Source organism: Sipha flava, unplaced genomic scaffold (assembly GCF_003268045.1).
Source record: "Sipha flava isolate LNK unplaced genomic scaffold, YSA_version1 256_pilon_pilon, whole genome shotgun sequence".
In the NCBI taxonomy this organism is placed as follows: Eukaryota; Metazoa; Arthropoda; class Insecta; order Hemiptera; family Aphididae; genus Sipha; species Sipha flava.
The window spans coordinates 368,155-388,499 of NW_020272909.1; the positions used below are offsets into that span (position 1 = coordinate 368,155).

The 20,345-nt window shown below is 25.6% G+C and overlaps 2 protein-coding genes across 4 annotated transcripts in view; one reads left to right on the forward strand and one right to left on the reverse strand.

Annotated features, from left to right (window-relative positions):
• LOC112684716 (nurim) overlaps positions 1-10,843 on the reverse strand; it is a 28,626-nt gene extending 17,783 nt beyond the window's left edge. The window contains exons 1-4 of one of the 2 annotated variants that reach the window (XM_025556364.1): positions 10,673-10,843; positions 9,423-9,589; positions 831-991; positions 594-755 (exon numbers count right to left, since the gene is read on the reverse strand). In XM_025556364.1, coding sequence (XP_025412149.1) covers positions 594-755; positions 831-991; positions 9,423-9,576 — 477 coding nt within the window. In that variant the 5' untranslated portion in view covers positions 9,577-9,589; positions 10,673-10,843. Of the gene's footprint in view, positions 1-593; positions 756-830; positions 992-9,422; positions 10,091-10,672 lie in introns of those variants that run through there. The other variant, XM_025556365.1, reaches the window with a different exon arrangement.
• A 135-nt stretch (positions 10,844-10,978) lies between these two features.
• On the forward strand, positions 10,979-16,135 carry LOC112684715 (protein cereblon). Of its 2 annotated transcripts, none has more exons than XM_025556363.1 (10): positions 10,979-11,247; positions 12,563-12,639; positions 12,737-12,783; positions 13,120-13,319; positions 13,383-13,526; positions 14,754-14,870; positions 14,942-15,048; positions 15,408-15,559; positions 15,613-15,827; positions 15,888-16,135. In XM_025556363.1, the coding sequence occupies exons 1-10, from the start codon at positions 11,222-11,224 to the stop codon at positions 16,066-16,068; spliced, it is 1,266 nt and encodes a 421-aa protein (XP_025412148.1). In that variant the 5' UTR covers positions 10,979-11,221; the 3' UTR covers positions 16,069-16,135. The 2 variants fall into 2 exon arrangements, with proteins under 2 accessions (XP_025412148.1, XP_025412147.1); XM_025556362.1 differs by having other exon boundaries at positions 10,980-11,247; positions 12,728-12,783; positions 15,888-16,134.
• Positions 16,136-20,345: the final 4,210 nt, after the last annotated feature.

Consider the following 20,345-nt stretch of genomic DNA (forward strand, 5'->3'; position numbering starts at 1 on the left):
TTATTAAGTACACGTAAAATATCAAAAACTTAATGAAAAGTTAAAAAAATTATTTACTTAATAAAGAACAACTTTTTGTGACTATTCTCGTATTAACCATCTTTATAGTATTTTTAGAGCGTTAGACAATTATAAATAGTTGAAAACAATTATTTTGTTTAGTATTATACGGTAACGTACACGACCAACTTTAAAAGTATTTTAGTAACAAATATTTATAATTTTATTTATTATTTATTATTACTATTTGAATAAATAATATTAAAGTTCTCATCTGTCAAATTTATAAGTGAAATCTAAAAAGGTTAAATAAATCTTCACATTTCGAATCATTTTTTTTTTTTGGATAAATTAACTGTTATTACATTGTTGAGTTAATAGAGTATAAGTTTTAAATATTAACATATTTATGAATTTTTTTCATCAAAATAACAATAAACATAAACAGATATCTCTATAATTACGTATAGTTATAATTTATAGGTATAGGTATAGGTTAGGTTAGGTATAGGTTAGGTTAAGTATAGGTATAAAATTTATAGGTACTTTAAATTATACCAGATTATAATCTCAAACCAAATATTTTACTTTACCGATTTAATTCCCATTATTTCTGTAATATCAATTGCTACCATGATCAGAAATGATATTATCCACAAAGAAAAATGCAAATAAAAGTGAATACTTTCAGCATAACGAATGTTTATATTCCATAAACATATCTCAGGAACATTCTGCCAATAGGCAATAATAGCCTTCAAAATAAAATTATTTAATATTAAATGTAATATATTTAAAATAGCATTATATGTATAGTAATATACTATTACATTTAAAGCAGATAAAAGTAGAACATTTTTGATAAACTTGAAATAACAATCAGGCAATCCACATAAGTTCCCAATTTTTTGAACGATACACTCAATTAGCGATGGCAAATACAAATAACAAGATGCCAGTGACCAGTTCACAATTATTCTATAATATATACCTAAAATAATAATTTATATATATAAATACAATTTTGTTTTTTTTGTTATTTGACTAAATATAAATCATGCAAAAATGTATATTATTTTAGATAATTGTTCAACACATCAATTAAAACTATATATAATAAGTAGAGAACGGATTTTTATTTAAATTAATATTTTTATGTAGTTTTAACATTGAAAAGTTTTTGACATATATGTACATATCATTTAATTGTGAATAAGCTGATGCTAATTTTATTTTAAATATTTTACAAATAAATAAATAATAATTAAATATTTTAGAAATTAATATACGTAATCTGTATTATTGTAGAATTTCCGTTTTTGTTTTACTATTTTACGATGGACGGAAAGATACGAAAAAAAAATTATTTTTAAAAGCACCGTCGTATACAAACACTTAAATATATGTATCCAAATTAAACCCTATTTCCCGAGCCTATTATAACTCAGTGGAGTACGTGGCTATCAGTTGTTTTCAATTATTCAAATAACTTTAAAAAAATTAAAAACGTTTTAAATTTAGAAACCGATGCTGCAATTACAATAATAATACTCTCATGAAATGTAAAAACTTGCAAAAAATGTAGCATTTATTTCTACTAATTTTGGATTTTAGTTGATACCATTTCAAAATAAGAAACTTCTAAAATGGCATTAACTTAGAACCTAGAAATAGTTGATAAAGCTATAAAGCAATTGAAACGTGTTCCTGAATAAATTAGAGTTTTAACCAATTCAAAATTACAAAATATATTGAGAAAAAACCCAGGATTTAACACTGTAATGTCGATAAGGGTTATACTACTAAACAAAACTCCAAAACACAATTTAGAAATATAATACAATCCAAAATAATTAACGTGTGTGAAATATACACCTATCACTTCTGTTAATGTGGAGAGGTCATTTAGCCGTTATAAAGCAATAAATTTAATAAATCAAATCGCCATAATTTTAAATTTGAAAATCTCAAATTATATGTAATTTCTAACTCTTTATCTCACGAAGACTATTTGGATGATTCACAATAAAAATTTTTAATTTATAGGCTGCATCAAAGTGGGTCCCGAATTTAAAATTACTACACTAGTAGGGTCCCGAATTATTTTAGGTACTACACTAGTTAGGTCTGAAAATAGTCCGAATTTGTATTATGTATTGTTTATAAATTATAGTGAATTCTGTGTTATTTTAATTTAAGTATTACAATATTATAAATAAATATTTATGAAGTAATAAACAAATATATATTTAAATATTTTTAATGTTGTACTAAATTAAAATCCGTTCTTTACTAATAAGTAACCTAATATTTATATCAAACCCTTTATGAAATCTAATTAAAAATCGCAATTTAATGTAAAGCATTATTTAAATATTGAAATATTGAACTATTAGGTATTTATATAAGACATAGCTTTATTTAAAAAACACATTAATTAAATAAATAGTAGACATTTAAATGCATTTAAAATTAGTTACGTATACATAAAATATTTAGATAAGATATAAAACTGTATACTGTAGTATAACTGTGTAACTGTATACTTAAGTTTAAACTGTTTTTCATAAACTTACAAAAATTATTTAAGTCGTTCAATGATTTATTTATTCGCAGATACGTAAATACATAAAAATTCAAATATTATAATATAAAACATTATTTATACTGCTTTGTATTAATATGTTTTATTTAATATTTAACAAACACTTTTAAGTTCTACAAAGAACTTAATAATAACTTAATACTGAATATTTAAATAAAATTCTTAAATTTTATTGATATCGTTAGCGATTCACATTATTTGATTAATAAAATATTTACATGGATTTTATGTAAATTTGAAATAATAATGTTGTAAAAATAAATAAACTAATATTGTCTGAAATATTGTTCAAACTTATGCAATTTCGACTATAATATATCGAGTAAATATTAAAAAGATACAAGACCAAGAAAATGTGATTAAATTTAATTTTTTTATTATAATTATTATTATAAATAATACATTATAATCAGGATTTGGGACTTATAGCATTTATAATCATCAAAAAAAGCGACTAAATTCTTCATTATACACATTCAAAAAAAGCACTTAAAAATAACCCAACAAAGACAATAAACACAATTTTTTTGAATAAAATATTATGTTAATTTTTATTTGTTATTGTAAAAATTATTTGAAAAATTGAAAAATGAAATTGATGTAATAGTTATAAATATTATTTTTAACAGTCCAGTTGTCTACTGTCCGCAGATTGGATTTGGACCAGTTTTACCGGCCGTTTTCTACAATATACTTCAAATGGGTATTTTGAAAAATAAATTTCAAACTTTTTAATTATAACTATAGAAAAAATAATTCGTTTTAACATAAGAGATTGCAATAAATAATAAAATTTCAAGTTTTCAAAAGCAAAAGTCTTTCTATTATTTGAAAATATTCTTTTATAAGCTGAAAAATAGGGATTATTAATGTCTACAGATGTGATTTAAAGTATATACGATATTTTCGCTGGAGTAGTTATCGGGAAATTCACTGAAATTGAGTAACTCACTCTCATCTTCACTGTCAACTATCCTTAAATGTTTCTAACTATCTTTCACGCGGTATATTTGTGTATTTTTGTGTTATGTGGATATATCCACCAACGACGCTTAGTATTTTATCTTTTTTTTTTTTTTTATATGAATTTTATACATTGCATAAACTAGAAAAAACACTTCTACGTCATTCAAATTATTTATGATATTTATTTTTTAATAAAAATCAAAAAACTATTCTGTGATCGTATGGTGGTATCAGTGTTTTTTTTCAAGGGGGTGACCAGAAGGTTATTACCATTCCGAAAAAATATATAAACTCCTCCTCCTGGAGATATATATTTATTTACAAATTATTTACTACTATAACATACCACATACCCTCTCTCCCAAGATAGAAGATCTGAAATAAACAAATTCTAGATTATCGTCAGAGGCCCATGTTATAATTAAGCAAAGATATGCAAAAATAATATATATTAAAATATATACATAAAATAATAAAAAACTAGGAAAAAGCTAAAAACAAAAAAAGACTTGTTTTATATTAAAGATCATAAAAACATGAAAGTTTTCATAGCACTGCTAGATTTCATATTAAATCAAAAAAATAAGCAAATGGTTGAAATCCCGAACCCTGATAATAAGTATTTTCACTGTATTAAAGATTTTTAGAGTTCTCTCAATAAAATATACATGAAATAGTAACACAAATAAACTTTACCACAGAATTTCAAATCAATCACACACTTAAAGCATTATATAATATGTACCTACATTTATTAATAATAATTAAAATAATTAATAAATATAAATAACCAAAAAATAAATGTAATGGCTATTTTATGAATTATAACAATTTAACATACGAGTATAACCAACTAAAAGCCATCTATGGTTCTTTTCGTTATAAAATGAATATTATTTCATACACTTTACGGAATAACAAACATTTTAAAATCTATTAATAACTTATAATAAAATTAATAAATTTTTAGAAAATAATAATAATAATGAATTTATTTAATTGAATAATTTTTAGTTAATTAGAAAACCGTTTATAATCTAACGTAATATTTTAAGAGATTTTGAATACCTACCATAATCTTGTACTTCGATAGTTGATTTATAATTAATGATATATGTTTAATGTTACTTTTCACAATACTCGCTCTATTACCACTGAGTAAAATTTTATTAAAACTAATTTATAGTAATATACAGTCAAAAATTATTGTCTGCCCTATACCACAAAAATTTTCATGATAATCTTATTAGTTAATTGCTGTTAGTAGCTAAAATGTAAATTTTTCGAAAATGCAGTGACACCAACTATACTATACAGGGGCATCATTGGGGTATCGCAGAACATATATTAGCAACCCTATTTTTCCCCGTATCATAATCGGCCTAACTTAATTTCATGCTGGCACCGATGCCCGATGTATCAAAATTAAATTGAATTAATTAATGTTTGAATTGGACTTAAAGATGACACTGTAATCTAGATTACATAACAAAATATTAAATACAAAAAAATTTGCTTGCTAATAACTACTGTAATCTAAAAGAAGTACAAGTTATATTGGGAGCATAGGGTTCTATTTTAATTTTGCCGTTTCTTTTGCTATCTGCTATTTTCATTTTCCAGATTTATTTTTCATCCCTAATAGTTAGGTAAAAAAGAACTCCATTTCCTACATTTAAATTTTCATTGTTTTAAAAGTGGCCTGATGGTAGAAAAATTTGGTCTGGTAAAAAATTTGGTAGCCCTATTTTAAAACTGAAATGACTCGTGAAATGGTTACTTATATATAAAATATAAATAATAGTAAATAATAAAATGTAAGGTGAAATATTATAATAATAAATTAGTAAGAAATATTAATAATAGTAAATAAATATACAAATAAAAATACATAATGATATTAATAATTATTGTTGATGCTGACAATACTTTTCTTTGGACAATTTTTTTATGTTTGGCTCAGTATTTTATAGAGAACACCTAAAGTCAGATGCGACATCTAAACGATTTCTATGTTTGTTTTTTATAACTGCCATGCTGGAGAATCCAAACTCACATAAATAAGTAGGTGAAAATTTTACAAGGACTTTTGAAGCTTCATTTGAAATTTCAGGATAATAGGTTGGAGTATTACCCAAAACTCTTCCAAAGAGCTACAGTTAAAATCAATTTTCGTGCATGAAACGTTCTTCAGCTCGATTGCCTGTTCTTGAATTATATCTAGAAATATGTCTACGTTAGTACTGAATGTAGAACTTGTTAACATATATTGCCAACTTTCGTTCGAAAAATTTGGAAAATATCGAGTAAGTTCATCAGTCAAACTGTCGAGATGTTTAATCACTATATCTTTCAACCCAGCAGGACAAAATGGTTCTTCTTGATTAGGGAGAAGTTCGTTCAGTCGACGGAAAGACGAAAAATTAGGAGTCTCTTTGTTTACTCTGCATTTCTAAAACTGTATTTTTTCTAGAAATGCATTAATAGAATCATTGGTGATTATGACGTTGGTATTCCTCCCTTGTAATTTAAGATTTAAGTTATTAATAGACTCGAAAAAATCTGTTAGGTACTTATAGTCTTTATCCGTTACTAATACCCAATAACGGATATAGAAAACCTATCAATTAATTTTTTTTTTCTGAGTTTTACAATAAAAATAATTTAATCAATAAAAATTGTATTTCGTAATAACTGCATGTGCCTCCCAGCAATGTGTACACGCCCCCAGGGGGGCGCACCTCCCGGTTTGGGAACCAGTGAACTATGCAGTGGCGTAGCCATGAGGCCATGGACCACCGGTTAAACCTTCGTTTGCCATATTGTTTATTCACATAATCAATATAAATAAATTTTCATAGTGGTGGTATTTTTATTTAATTTTTTTTAATTTTACACCCTTTTTTTTTTTGGCTTTGCTTTTTCCTCTTCATCATAATACCAAAATCTTGACTACGTCATTGAAACTATGGTATAAAATGGCTATGATATTAATTGTCCTACATTAAAACATTTGAAAGTTAGAAACTCTACCGACACCTAAATAAGATTTCTAGAAACTACTTTTTTAATTCTCTAATAAGAACCGCATTGTTTACAATATATTTTCTAATAAAATGTGTATTATGTAACTAGTAAAAAAATAAAAGCATAATGATAAATCCAAATTTAAATTTAAATTTAACAAAATATGTCAAAAAATCAATGGTCAACAATCTGGCGGAACGGCCGTTGGACGATACCATGAATCAAATGCAGATACAAGCATTCAACAAATTCACACTTACAACTTCTATATTGTAAGCTAAATTATAAGATAAATCAGTAAACTTCAAAAAGAATATTTAAGAAGAAAATGTGTATTTTTATGTTCGGATGAGATGCTACACTCGAATACCTTACGACGTAATCGAATGTACATTTCCCCCTATCCTCCCCTCAAAAACATATAAACGATATACTTGCTGTATATTATGTATCAATTTAAAACTTTAAAATTAAATAATTATTCAAAATTGATTTTTGCCATACAGATAGTTACACCACAGAGTAAATGTAATCTATTGTATGGTCACACCCCAAAAAAATTCTTATTTTAATAAACAAGAATTATTAAATAATTATGAATATAATAATAAACTACGAAAATAATTTATAAAATCACACGAAAATGTTTGAACACATAATAAGAAAATTAGGAAAACATGAAGTACAGTATAATAGAATTTTCCATAGGTATGTTTATAATTAGGGCTCGGAACTTTTAGGAATTTGCATGTTTTTAAATAATCATCAAAAACATAGCTAGGAAATATATAAATTTGTTTCATAGCAATACAAGTTTATATTTAAAATTTATAGTTTCATATTTTGCATATTTGACCATTTTTCATTTATAAGTACATATTTGACAATTTTTCATTTTATAAGTGCATATTTGACAATTATTTATACGAAGGAGTAAGTTTATAAATTTTTTAAAAAAAATTATGAATTTATTTCTTCATATATCGCTCAACTAGGAACTCAAGGTGTTTTATTGGTGCACTAACTGAATGCATTAAAATAATTAAAACTACAAAAAAACATATACATTCTTCAAAAATTGAAAGATCTGCACAAGCTAAGGCAAATTATGACAAAATTAAAAAAGTTTTAGAGAAAAAGATTGGATTTGATCAACTACAAAAAATATCGAAATTTTAAATGGAAAAAATAAATCTATGGATGGATTGCCTGTAGATATTAGTAGTAGTGACTTACCATTTTTTAAGTTTGCACCTATAAATTCCGTAGACATATAACATTCCTTTTCTAAATATAAAAATATTTTGGCTTATAACATGCAGTCATTTAAATTTCCCAACTTAAGAAAATATCTTATAATCCAATGTAATTATAAATATATAAAAAATAGAAAATGTGTTTTCGATTTAATTTATTTTTAAAACCATTTAAAATATTTTATTTTAGATAAAAACTCAATATCAAATGAAAACAAATTTGAAAAGAAGTAAGTAAGTATTTCAGGTCATCATATCTATCATATAGAAAAATATTATTATTATTTATTACTAATTACATTTTTTAATTTAATTAATTATTACAAATATAATATTTTTAAATGTATATTTTAATAGCATATTTATTGATTCTTTAGGGCATAAATGCATACATATTTTACGGTTTTTAATAGTATAAAGTCCTTAGCCTTATTTATAAAACATTCTTGCGACTACTTCGTTGTCAGTATATTTATTTAGCCATTTTGATATGGATTATAGTTATAAATAGTACAAAGTTAACTTTAACTATCAATATTTAACTGAACTTATTTAACTAGTTTAACTTCTGTAACATGAAGTCCAATATCTATAGTGTAATACATTTAGTTAAATATTGATAATTAAAGTTAATTTTATACTATTTATGACTATAATTCATATCAATATGCCTAAATAAATATGCTGACAACAAAATAATCGCAAGACTGTATTATAAACATAAATATACCCCAAATTAATACGTATTTTCCGTATACTCTATCAATTGACACTAAATGAAAAATTTAGATTTAGAATCTCTGTGCAAAGCAAAAAGGTAACGAGGATCGGTGTATTCGTATACATATTAACATTCATTATAGAATAGGTTTTATTCTATAATCAATATCACATACCTAATACATATTAGGTACTTATGTAATATGTATAAAAATATTTATGAAATAATAAGTTTACATAAATTATTATTAATCCAACTACCAACTACTGCGGCCCACAAGGCGGTATCTAGGGAGGGTCCAAGGTGTCTGCCCCCCCCCGAAATTTCTTCGATATTTTACGAATGTTTAAAATAATATTTTTTTTTAATACCAACATAAATATTTTCAGTCAAAAATGACTTAAGCTCCAATCGAGGCTCCAATTAACCATTGACTGCTTTTAGTTTTATAATATAATATCATATGAAAATATGGTATTAATTTTAATAAAAGAAGATTAAATTTTTTTCTGTCTTATTTTTAACCAAATATCGAAAGTTAAAATCTAAATTCAATAAAATTATAATACACACGTTTTGGACCCCTCCCAAAAAAAATTTCTAGATTCGGCCTTGACGGCCCATGTACTCAACCGATGCAATTAAAACCTTTCAACTGTTGAAACTATCAAACAACTTTTACTAATATACCACACACAAAAACACACATTTTAAAGTTATTAAAACATATTTTTATTTCATTAATTTTTTCGAAAATGTCAGCATAAAAATTTGAAAAACTCAAATATAGTAGTTACACCGTAATACTACTTAGCATTTTCCGATAGCTATATAAAATTATACTTACGGATATCTGATGGTAAGTTGTCGGACGGATAATAGTGGACACCGGAGAGAAAATGACTAAATTGTAAAACGGACACTACCGATACGAAAACACCCGTCGTCACGGCAATTATTGTAGCGCACAGCTTCATATATCCGCATTTTCCGAAAATCATGTCCAATCAACGACTACAATACAAAACAACATACGAAACGACAACGATTTTCTTTAAAACGATCGTCATTACACCAAGTTGACCGATTTCCGTATCGACATGTTGTTATCAAATAGATAAACGGTTATTCAATCACTGACGATTTAAAATTATCACCTCGATGGAAACAACGCCGAACCATAATAAAAATATACCGCCGAACTACCTACAATACTACTTAGGAAGGTACATATTACAACATACGAGGCTATAAACAACAAAACGCGACAAACGCCATATTACATATTAGCACGTCGTCGCAAAACTTCAGACCATTCTTGACTCATAAATTAAAATGTAGTCTATGAACATTGTAGAAGTTATGGAAACCAGCTTATTTTTTAAACAACTTTGTACAAGGTGGTTTATTGTTTATGACTCATTTATGACTTGGATTTTAGATAATAATCGAATAGTTGTGCTAATGTACGGAATAACTTTCGATAGTTGACTATATTTTAATTACGAATATTTTATTCGAAATGTCTTCGATAAGACCAAATTCCTTGATGAAAAATATTCGAATGAAATCATCCAAAATCTATATAATTTGAAAAATATGCCAAAGCCTATTTTAAAAATAAAAACCTCATTAAAATAAACTTAAATTAAAATTGTGTACACAGTGTGAAAAGTACATAATCGTTTATCATATGAGAAAACGATTTTATTTACAGAAACCACGATTATAGATAATACCATTGATTATAAATACTATATATTACATATAGTATTTATAATCAATGATAGTACTATCTTTAATCGTAACAGATACCCATTTCGGAATGGTATGTCGAAACGTACCGATCGAAAATATTGTACAATAATTGTAAGATAATTTATTATCTTGTGTAGGTGAACGGTAAATCGTTATATGAGTTTAAGCGATCAAGAGAACTTGAAAATTACTACAAGCGAATACTGATTGTTGTAATTTAATAATTTATCCGATGTTACCGTCACTAGACGACTTCAAGTAATATTTCAAGACAACACGGACCACCGGTAATAATGACCACCAATTTGATACGTAATAAGAAAAAATCAAAAATCTTACTATCGAGTATTGTATTACGCGGTAAACTTTTTATTTGGAAAATGCGCCCGCTTCAAAGGACACGACAAGTATATTTGATTGAACCTTAACTATTATAAAATAAGACCCTGGTAAATCCAGATCATTGTAAATCCTGGTCCCAATGAACGACAGCGACCATGGTTATGTACGATCCCCTAGCATGCCGTTGGAATATGACAACGTTCAATGTAATATGTATGTACTAAACCCATAGATGATAACACAAAATAGTTACCAGTCTACCGACATTGGTAACTACAGATAAAGGAGACTGTGTCTATTCATCTGTTCTCCGTGAACTGCGCAAGTCTCTTAAACATTATTCGTAATTAATTGTTTTTTAAATACGACTACGATACAACTATTACGACAACTGCGAAGATATTGACGTGTCGGAACTTCGGAACAAATAATCGGTTCCGCCCTTTTGAATTGCGTACCGTTGCTACTCGCCAACAATTCTTTGGCGTTCAGTCACAATATTGCAGCTATAACCCATTAATCGGTTCAAGACTATCGCCGGTTAACATGGATAGCTCTTCTGACATCTCTGAGTAAGCATAAAAACATTAAAAATGCAGTTGGTTGAAATTACTATGTTGATTTTATTTGGTCGCGCTCATTTAAATTTATTTCGTCACATTCATACCATACGATACGTTTTTCAACACATCGTTTGACTCTGCTAATCATGTAATACCAAACAATGAAACTTTAATTGAATTGTTTTATTCTTACCGTGGGTTCCTTTGAAATTTTTTTTTTAAAGAAACAGTATTTAAATATCAAATTGATGCACCTTACCAAATAGTTAGTATATACTGACAAATTGATTGTTTTTGTTACTTGTTATTATACTGAACTAACACAAACATTTCTATTAACAGAAATAATAACTGTTTGAAATATTCTATCTTTATTCAACAACATTTTACCTGTAAAATTTGATGAAAACCATTAAGGGATCCTTAACCTTGAGATTGTGACTTGGTTAGGTTAGTTAGAACAACGTAACTTGATTCAAGTCATTGATTCCATTTTTTATGGACTGACTGTACAATGTACTAATAATAAAGTATCTTTAGAATAGGTCACAGTTGTGTTAAACATGTACTCCAGGGAGTTCAATTGAATTATCTAGTAAATTTGAATGTTAAAAAAATATAAATTATCATTAAAAAATTTTAATTAACTTTTGTATATATTACTTGACAAATATTTTCTGTTTAAAATAGTATATTTAATAATTAAATATTATATAACATCTTTAATTTTTAAAGATGTTTAAAAAATAATGTTCTAGTATTTGAATGAGTAATAAATTGAAACAGGTAGATGGGTAAATCTAATTATTTGAACTTGCCGTTTTAATTTCATTCAGCGCCACTGATAGGTCAGATGTTTAAGCACTAACTATTGTCTAGAATCGGTTGATAGGATCCTGGCTTTATTTTCTTATGTTCATTGCTATAAAATTACTCTCATCTCATTAAACTTCATTGAATATTTTCATAGATTTCATCAATGGTGATATTTAATAACACATTTTCTGTTTTAATATCATATTAATAGTATAAATGTAACTGTTCGATATCCATCATTTTCAAAATCATTTAGTTGGTGACTATAAAAGTTAGTAGGGATTTTTAAATTTTAAGCTAATGAATGTAATTTAATATTGTTTAATAATATTTAACATTAAGCTCTGTTAAAAAAAAAGTGTTTGTAAGAAATAAATTGTATAATGAATAAATAAATTATATTTTATTACCCAATTAAAATATTTGCTTTAAAACTACTCAAATATTCCAAAATTAATTTTTTTTAATTACCAACATCAACCTAACAGTGATTTATTAATTTTTACAGCAACCTAAGTGACGTATCAGACTTTGAATTTCAATTTATTTCAGAACATTCATATCAAAGTAATGGACGTGTTGTGCGTATGTATTCGTTTTATGTATAATACAGCAAATATGAAAAAAATTTTATAACGTCTATTTAATTTAAATTATTTTTATTTTTATTAAGCGCCAATAGTAGATGGTGTAACACACTATGACCAAAATTTAACTCCAGCCCATAAGGTAAATTTTAATTTTCATTTATTCACTAATACACAATATTTTGTTTAAGTTTGTAAAAATAATCTTAAACATATGAAAACTGTATGATACTATAAACACTAAAAATATATGTTTTTAAATATTAAATATTTTGTTATATTTTAAATATTTAAAATATATAATCATGAAATTAATTTTATTACATTAAGATTATTTTAAAAAGCTGTATTTTAAACAAATATTGTGTATTATAATATAGTATAAAATTATTTTTATTAGATTAACAGTAGTAGTAACTAAATTAAACTTAAATAAATAATAAGTTAATGTATCAATAATTTTTATCATAATATTTAGTATTTAGGAGATGGACTTTGTGAAACTACTGGTCGCACAGTGTTTGAAGAAAATATTACTCACACATTACCAGTTATATTTTTGAGGCTAAATTTGATGCCAGGTCAGACTCTTCCAATCATTGCTCGCACTATAGATGTCAAATTGTTATTGAAATACGCTTTGTCCACAAACCGTGCATTCGGAGTCTCATATAAATTGTAAATAACAATCTTTAATTAGTTTTTTTTTAATAAATTATAATGTAAAATTATTATTTTTAGAAACAAAAAAGGAAAACAAACATTTGGAACAATTGCTGAGGTTTATGAACAATCCATAGATATAGAAAATTCTCAATCTTTTCAAGTCAAGGCTATGGGTCACCAACGGTATAAAATTTTAAACATAACACCATTTCCTGAGAGGTAACTTATAATCATGTTTTAAAAACCTTATTATTTATTAATAAAAATATGCCGTATTATTTTTCATTTTTTTTTATTCATCTAATATAATGCGTATGCTTTACACAAGTCTAGGTAAAAATGTTCATATACAAAAATGTCCAAGTACTATAAATGTCCTTTTGACCAATTCCTCACTTGGCATTCTTGATATTATATTTACATTTAATGAACATTTAACTTCCGCAAAGTAATTGCTTGGATTTGTTTCATTATTTTTAATATTTGCCCAAAAGAGTTAAATTTTGAATGTATAAATATTTTAATTCTTTAATTTTTTTTACTTAAAAAAATTATACATTTACATATAAAACACAAAAATTTCCAGCAAAAAAAAAATATTGAATAGCTTGTCTATATTCTAATAAATAATAATATGTTTAAAAATGTTGTCTTACTTTAAAGCTTTTACTTACTGTCTTACTTTAAATATTTTGTCACATCAACTTCAAAATAGTCTGCTAGTTCAGGGGTCTTCAACCTTTTTATGCAATAGGCCACATATTAATTTTTTTAAACCTTGCAGGCATTTGTAGTAAATACATGTATTTTATATAAAAGTTCAGTTTTATTCTTACAATTTTTAAAATTAATTGGATACATTTAAAATTACAAATTATTATTATTATTAAAACATAAATTAATAAACATTTTTTTTTTTAATTACAAATTTTTTATTTTATTTTTAATGTGAAAAAATTTAAAATGTGATTGCGGGCCGCATATTATGACAGGGTGGGTTGAAGACTCCTGTGCTAGTTGACTATGGTTTTCACTAGTTCTAGTTGTCTGGTTGTGAATAGTCCATATTAGTTTTTAAAACTTCTTAACTATTAAATAAATCATTTTTGCACAATTCCAATACATTTTTGATTTTAGCTTATGCTGAAACCATTCATACATAATTTTCAATTATTTTTATTGAACAAGATTACTTCTGTCATAATTAATTGTAATATGATTATGTTTGTATGAAGAATTTTAGACTACGACTTATTGTAAACCAGCTGGTTTTTCAAATCAATCAAAAGCATATATTATTGCAATCTTATTCTTATCAATAATATTATGCAATAGATCATATCATGATCGCCTCTCAATAAAATGCTCTAAACATCATTTATTATTATATATCCATTTTAAATAAACTAGTTTTAACTGTAACTTAAAATTTTAATTTTGTTTTAGTAATGGTCAGTCCATTGCATTAGCTCAAATAAAAATTATACCAGATACTACATTAACTCGACCATATCGACAGTTGTGTTTACATCCAAAAAACCGTAATTTGAGACATAATGATGCGTAAGTAACAAAATATTTATTTTAAGTAACTAATTTCAATGTTACTATAATATAAACTATATTTTCAATAGATGCCGTAAAAAAGATATGTGGCAAACGCTATGGCCAGATTGGGTTTATACTCAGTTTGATGTGAATCATTTAGCATCAATTCTTACCAAAAAAATCAAAATTTTATGTAAGTCTATTTTTATTATTTCACATTCTGTTACAACCATTTAACTATTCCTCGCTTCTTATTTTTATATATTTTATTAAAATGCATTTATTTTATTGAAATTATAAAATATGTAAATAATTCATATCTGCACATTACTTATTAAACATAATCATAAATTTAAAAAAAATCTCAAAACAACAACAAAAAAACGACAACATGTCACATTTTAACTGACACTGATTATGTGTTGTTAAAATATACATTAAATGTCTGATATTTCTGAGTTTTTTTTTTTTTTTTATCTAATTAATTTAAAAAAACTGAATAAAATATATTGCAGTATTTGTTAATAACTTGTGTTCTATTTTATTTTAAAGATAAAGATGTCAAGGTCTTAGATGATCCATGCTTATTATCATTCCAAGTGTTGAGACTTGGTATATTTCAACCAAAACAAGTGAGCTTCTTGTTGGGTATTGAGTCAACAAACCTAAGACTTCAATATGAAATAAGTTATTGGAATGATAATGTAAGAAATAAAATTTTAAGTCTTTGCATAAACTCACAACTGTTTTAATTTAGCAAGCCATGCAAAAATTTATTTGTAATGGTGATGATTGCAATGCTGTAATTTGTGATATGAGCAGTGTATTTCCAATGTCTCCCGAAGGACCACAGGGTACATACTGTAACTCTTGGGGACAAATTCATGATATGATTACAGTTACCGATTTAGCTAACAATTTATCAGTGATTGTAATTGGAAGGGCATCAACAGAATGTTGCTGGTTCCCCGGGTAACATATTTTTAATTATCCATTAATATTTTATTACTCAGTTTATCTATATTTTTACAGGTACAAATGGCTTATAATTTTGTGTCCATGCTGTCAAAGTCATTTAGGTTGGCAGTATGAGGCTAGTGAGAATTCATCACTAGTACCTAGAATATTTTATGGCTTGTCAATGCGTGCCATAAAACCATTTTTTGAATGGAACAACACTGCATCTCCTGAAGAACTGAATCAATGGTTATAACTTAATAAGAATATTCTATTGAATTATCATAAATTATTTATTTGTATCTTAAAATCTTATTTTAATAACATATTTAGAAACAATATACAATTTATTTATTTTTTGAATTAGTGTGTATACAACTAATATATATATATATATATATATATATATATATATATATATATATATATTTGATTACACTATTGTTATAAATTTAACTATTTTTTAAAACTTAATTTTTATTCAACTATCTGTTATATACATTAACAATAAGCTTATTTAAAGGAATAAATCAAAGTATAGAATGTTGAAAATATAAACTTAAATACTTATTAGGATTAAGGTATAATAAATATTATAAATTAAGAAACATAAATATAATTATTTAGTTCAAAACGAATTTGTTGAAAAATTAACTTAAAATATTAAAAAAGCTAATTTGTTCCTACTTATAAAGTGATTAGAAAAGCTTAGGTGTATAGTTTAAGCATAAGTTCTTTGTATCATTTTTAAGAACGAATTTTGAAGTCAAAAATAGCAATCACTGACAGGTAGTAGTTACTTCCATGTTGCCAGTCCCACCCACAGTAAAAAATCAAAAAAAAAATTATGCAATTCGCAAGACCAATTCCGGCATGACACTCCTTCCCCTTCAAAATCGAAAATCCATAAAGAGGGCCGATAACATATTTCGCCAGCCCTTCTCTCTGGTCAAAATTAACATATTAAAAAAATTTTTTTTTGCAAATATATAGTACACAATTTGCTTGAATTAATTATTAGGAGAAATTCTCATTTTGAAAGTTCAAAAAGTAGTAAAAACTATTAAATAGAAAAAAATGTTGTTTTATGAGTTTACTTAAGCATTCTATTAATATAGTTTATCATGATAAATAATATTATTTATGATCAGTAATTTCTTAACTCGATTATTTATAAATAATAGTTTGACAATGTACTGTAAAAAGAATAATATATTAAATGTTTTTATTGTAATATATTTCTAATGAAAATTAATATATGCATTTATGAATCATCCTTCATCTTGTGGTTTTGTCATATTTTTAGATTGGTATAAATTTAATTTTATTTATAAGCAACTATTGTTTATCTTTATTCAAAAACTGATCCATTCTTATTTAATGTTATCATTTGTTTTCTGATGCCGAGCCCACACAAAGATTTCTTTTATTTATTTTACCATTTTTAAAATTGCTGTTTTTAACTAATTTTACGGAAAGTGGCTGGAAGGAAATGTGGACTTTCACCGGCAACGATTGTTGAAACATTGCTTTTTTTAAAGACAGAATGATTATTTTTGAGAACCGTGAAGACGTAAGTATTTTCATATTATAATATTAATGTCTTATGTGATTAATACTCATTAATAGGGCTTGGAAAATGATGCATTTTGCATTTTTTTTTTTCTAACGTTTTAGACGATGCTCTCCTAGCCATAAATGTGTTTCATTAGCATTTGAATCCAAATAACTAATTTTTATTTTACAAATACTTACTTTTTAAGTCATTTTTTGACATTTTTAGATAATTTTCCCATATTTTTAATGATTTCACACTGTTCATACTATCGTTTTATGTCGACATTATGCCTTAAGATAACTTAAGACTTCGCCGATTACATTCGTTATTGTCGTGTTGTAGTGAATATTATTATACTTATATTATTTTATTATTTTTTCCTAATATTCGATGAGTATCCGATTTTATTTTGTCGATTATAGTCGTCGCGTCGTTGTGTTATAGTGAATAATACCTATCCATAGACGGTAAAGTAGGCGGTTGCCCCCCCCCCCTGTGAGTTCTTAGTCACCCTATAGATTTCAAATATTGATTGGTAACCCCTCATATTACATGCTTATTTATAGTCTGCATGGTTGTAAGTAATAATATTATTATCTACAACCGTGGGAGTCATTCATGTAAATATGCTGATAAGATTTTTTGCGTCAACATTTTCAATATTATTATAATTTATTTTTATCATTGACAAATCATGAACCAATATTATTACTTTATTATTATCTGTATCACAAAGGTTTTGTATGATTTTATACTTTGATTTGAAGTGTGTATTTTATTTAGAATTCTTGAGTTTTTTGGATAATATTAATTTTAATTAAAATTATGAACACAAACCGTAGTAAAAAAATAAAAACTTTATACGGCTTTTTCATACAAGAACCTTCACTATAAGTGGCTCTACGAGGTGTGCCGAATGTGCCTTGGCATACCCTAATGTAAATAATGCGAATAAAAAAATTGAATAATTACAATTGAGAATATATGTGCATACACATTAATTTAATTTTAGTTTTTTATAAGTAATATTACAAGTGTTCAGAATAAGTCTGAAATAATATTAACGTGTATATTTTACCAATCGTTATTTTAAATCATTAACGAAGCCTTTATTTTTAGAATTTAAATCATAACACGGTCTACTTGTACGTGTTTATAGCCTCCCCTTTATATTTTGAAAAAAAAACCAAAAAATGACAGGACATACTTAAATGTGTCACTCTGGGTACGCCTATGAGAACCATCACAAGTAAATTGTGGTAAGTTATTATTTTAAAATTGTATAAGATAAAATAATATAAATCTAGCTATTTGTAAGTGTATTATTAATTTTACAAAATTTTTATTTAATAACATTTTACAAATCTTATTTAAAATAAGTTAAAATAGTTATCAATAAAATACTTTTTTTATAGTATTGCTAGTCCAAAGATTTAGACAAAATAGTGTTAATATTTTAATTAAAGTATTTCCTGCCCCCCCCTGCCAAGAGGGTCTAGTACCGCCTATGATTATATCTAAATTTTATTATTTTTTCGTAATATTTTCGAAATGGCAACAATTAAATGTCGGATAGTGCTCGTCTGCGTTTTCCAATCACTTCAGTGGACTCCACTTTTTTCCAAATATAAATATTTATAAACAAATAATCATCCTTCATTAACTTTTGATAACATCAAATACCTATGTTCTAATTGTACAATGCAATGATTTTGATATTTATGTAATTTGTAAGCTTTGATAAATGTATAAAATAAATATTTGTAATTTTTTTATTTCGTATTTTAAGAATATTTGTTGTCATTATTATATCATCTTTTGATTAAGTTTTGATATATTTATATAGAATTTTATAGTAAAATAAAGTAAAATATTTAAAAAAATGCATTATTATTTATTTAAAACAAATATTTTTAAATTTTTTAGGTTATTTTTTAAAGAAATTTTTAGCCATTTTTATATCATATTTGCATATATATTTTTTAGATCATCTTTTAATGTTTTTAAGGTCATCAACTTCCGAGCCATATTTATTATGCTTCAATAAAAATGTTTAAAAATGTTGGGCAGTGATATTATCACATTTCTAAACATTTTTAAACGTCGATTATTTATCTGTGTAACCGTGTTCGATCCCTACACAGGTAAAATATTTTTTTTTTATGTAAAACTTCTTTCTTGAGGTCTGAGTGGAAAAAAATTGTCACGAAAAATGAAAGGACACGAAAAAATGAAACGACAGATATGGTGTATGAATGCGTGTGTAAAAGTGCGACAGCAATCGAATAATAATAATATTAATATTAATTAAGTAATATGACCTATATTTGCATTACTAAGTGTATATATATGTGATATGTAAAATAAGTTTTCTAGTTATTATTGTATATACCGGTCACTTTTCGGAGCATCGATACTCCATTCTTCCATTCTAAACGATCAATATCCAAAAGATAAGAAGAATAGAAGCACCCGACGGCAATTACGACGACGACTGCGGCGACAAATACGAACCTTTGATCAGTATATTATCGTATATACGTGTGTTATAAATGTCTGGTATTTAACTATTGGTCATCGGTTTCCTTAGATTGGTAATAGTACTGTGACAGCCAGATGTTTATTGATTTCACTGAAATCATAGTATTTTTGGAAATTATTTGTAAGACGTTATCGACTACACCGAATTTTTTTACATATTTATTCGGCCAGTTACCAGAAAATCATAAAATATAGAAAATTAGCAAAATTGTGGTCTTGAAATCGATAGTTGCATATGATCTGTTAATAATTATTATTTTTAGTTGATAATAGGATGGAGAAGAAAAAAATTGTATTAATAAAATAACGTTTATACCTATACCGTTATCTTTACATTAAAAAACAGATCGCTTAAAAAAATTATTTTATTTGTGCAGGTGTTTTTAGAACGTAGTTAAGTTCTAGGAATATTGTACCGGAAGGGTAAAAATATC

Bases quoted from the DNA above. Each gene is read 5' to 3' on its own strand.
- LOC112684715 (XM_025556362.1), top strand. From the start codon at position 11,222: ATGGATAGCTCTTCTGACATCTCTGA. The intron at 13,320-13,382 runs GTAAATAACAAT...TATTATTTTTAG, and splicing joins TTCGGAGTCTCATATAAATT to AAACAAAAAAGGAAAACAAA. The intron at 13,527-14,753 runs GTAACTTATAAT...ATTTTGTTTTAG, and splicing joins ATAACACCATTTCCTGAGAG to TAATGGTCAGTCCATTGCAT.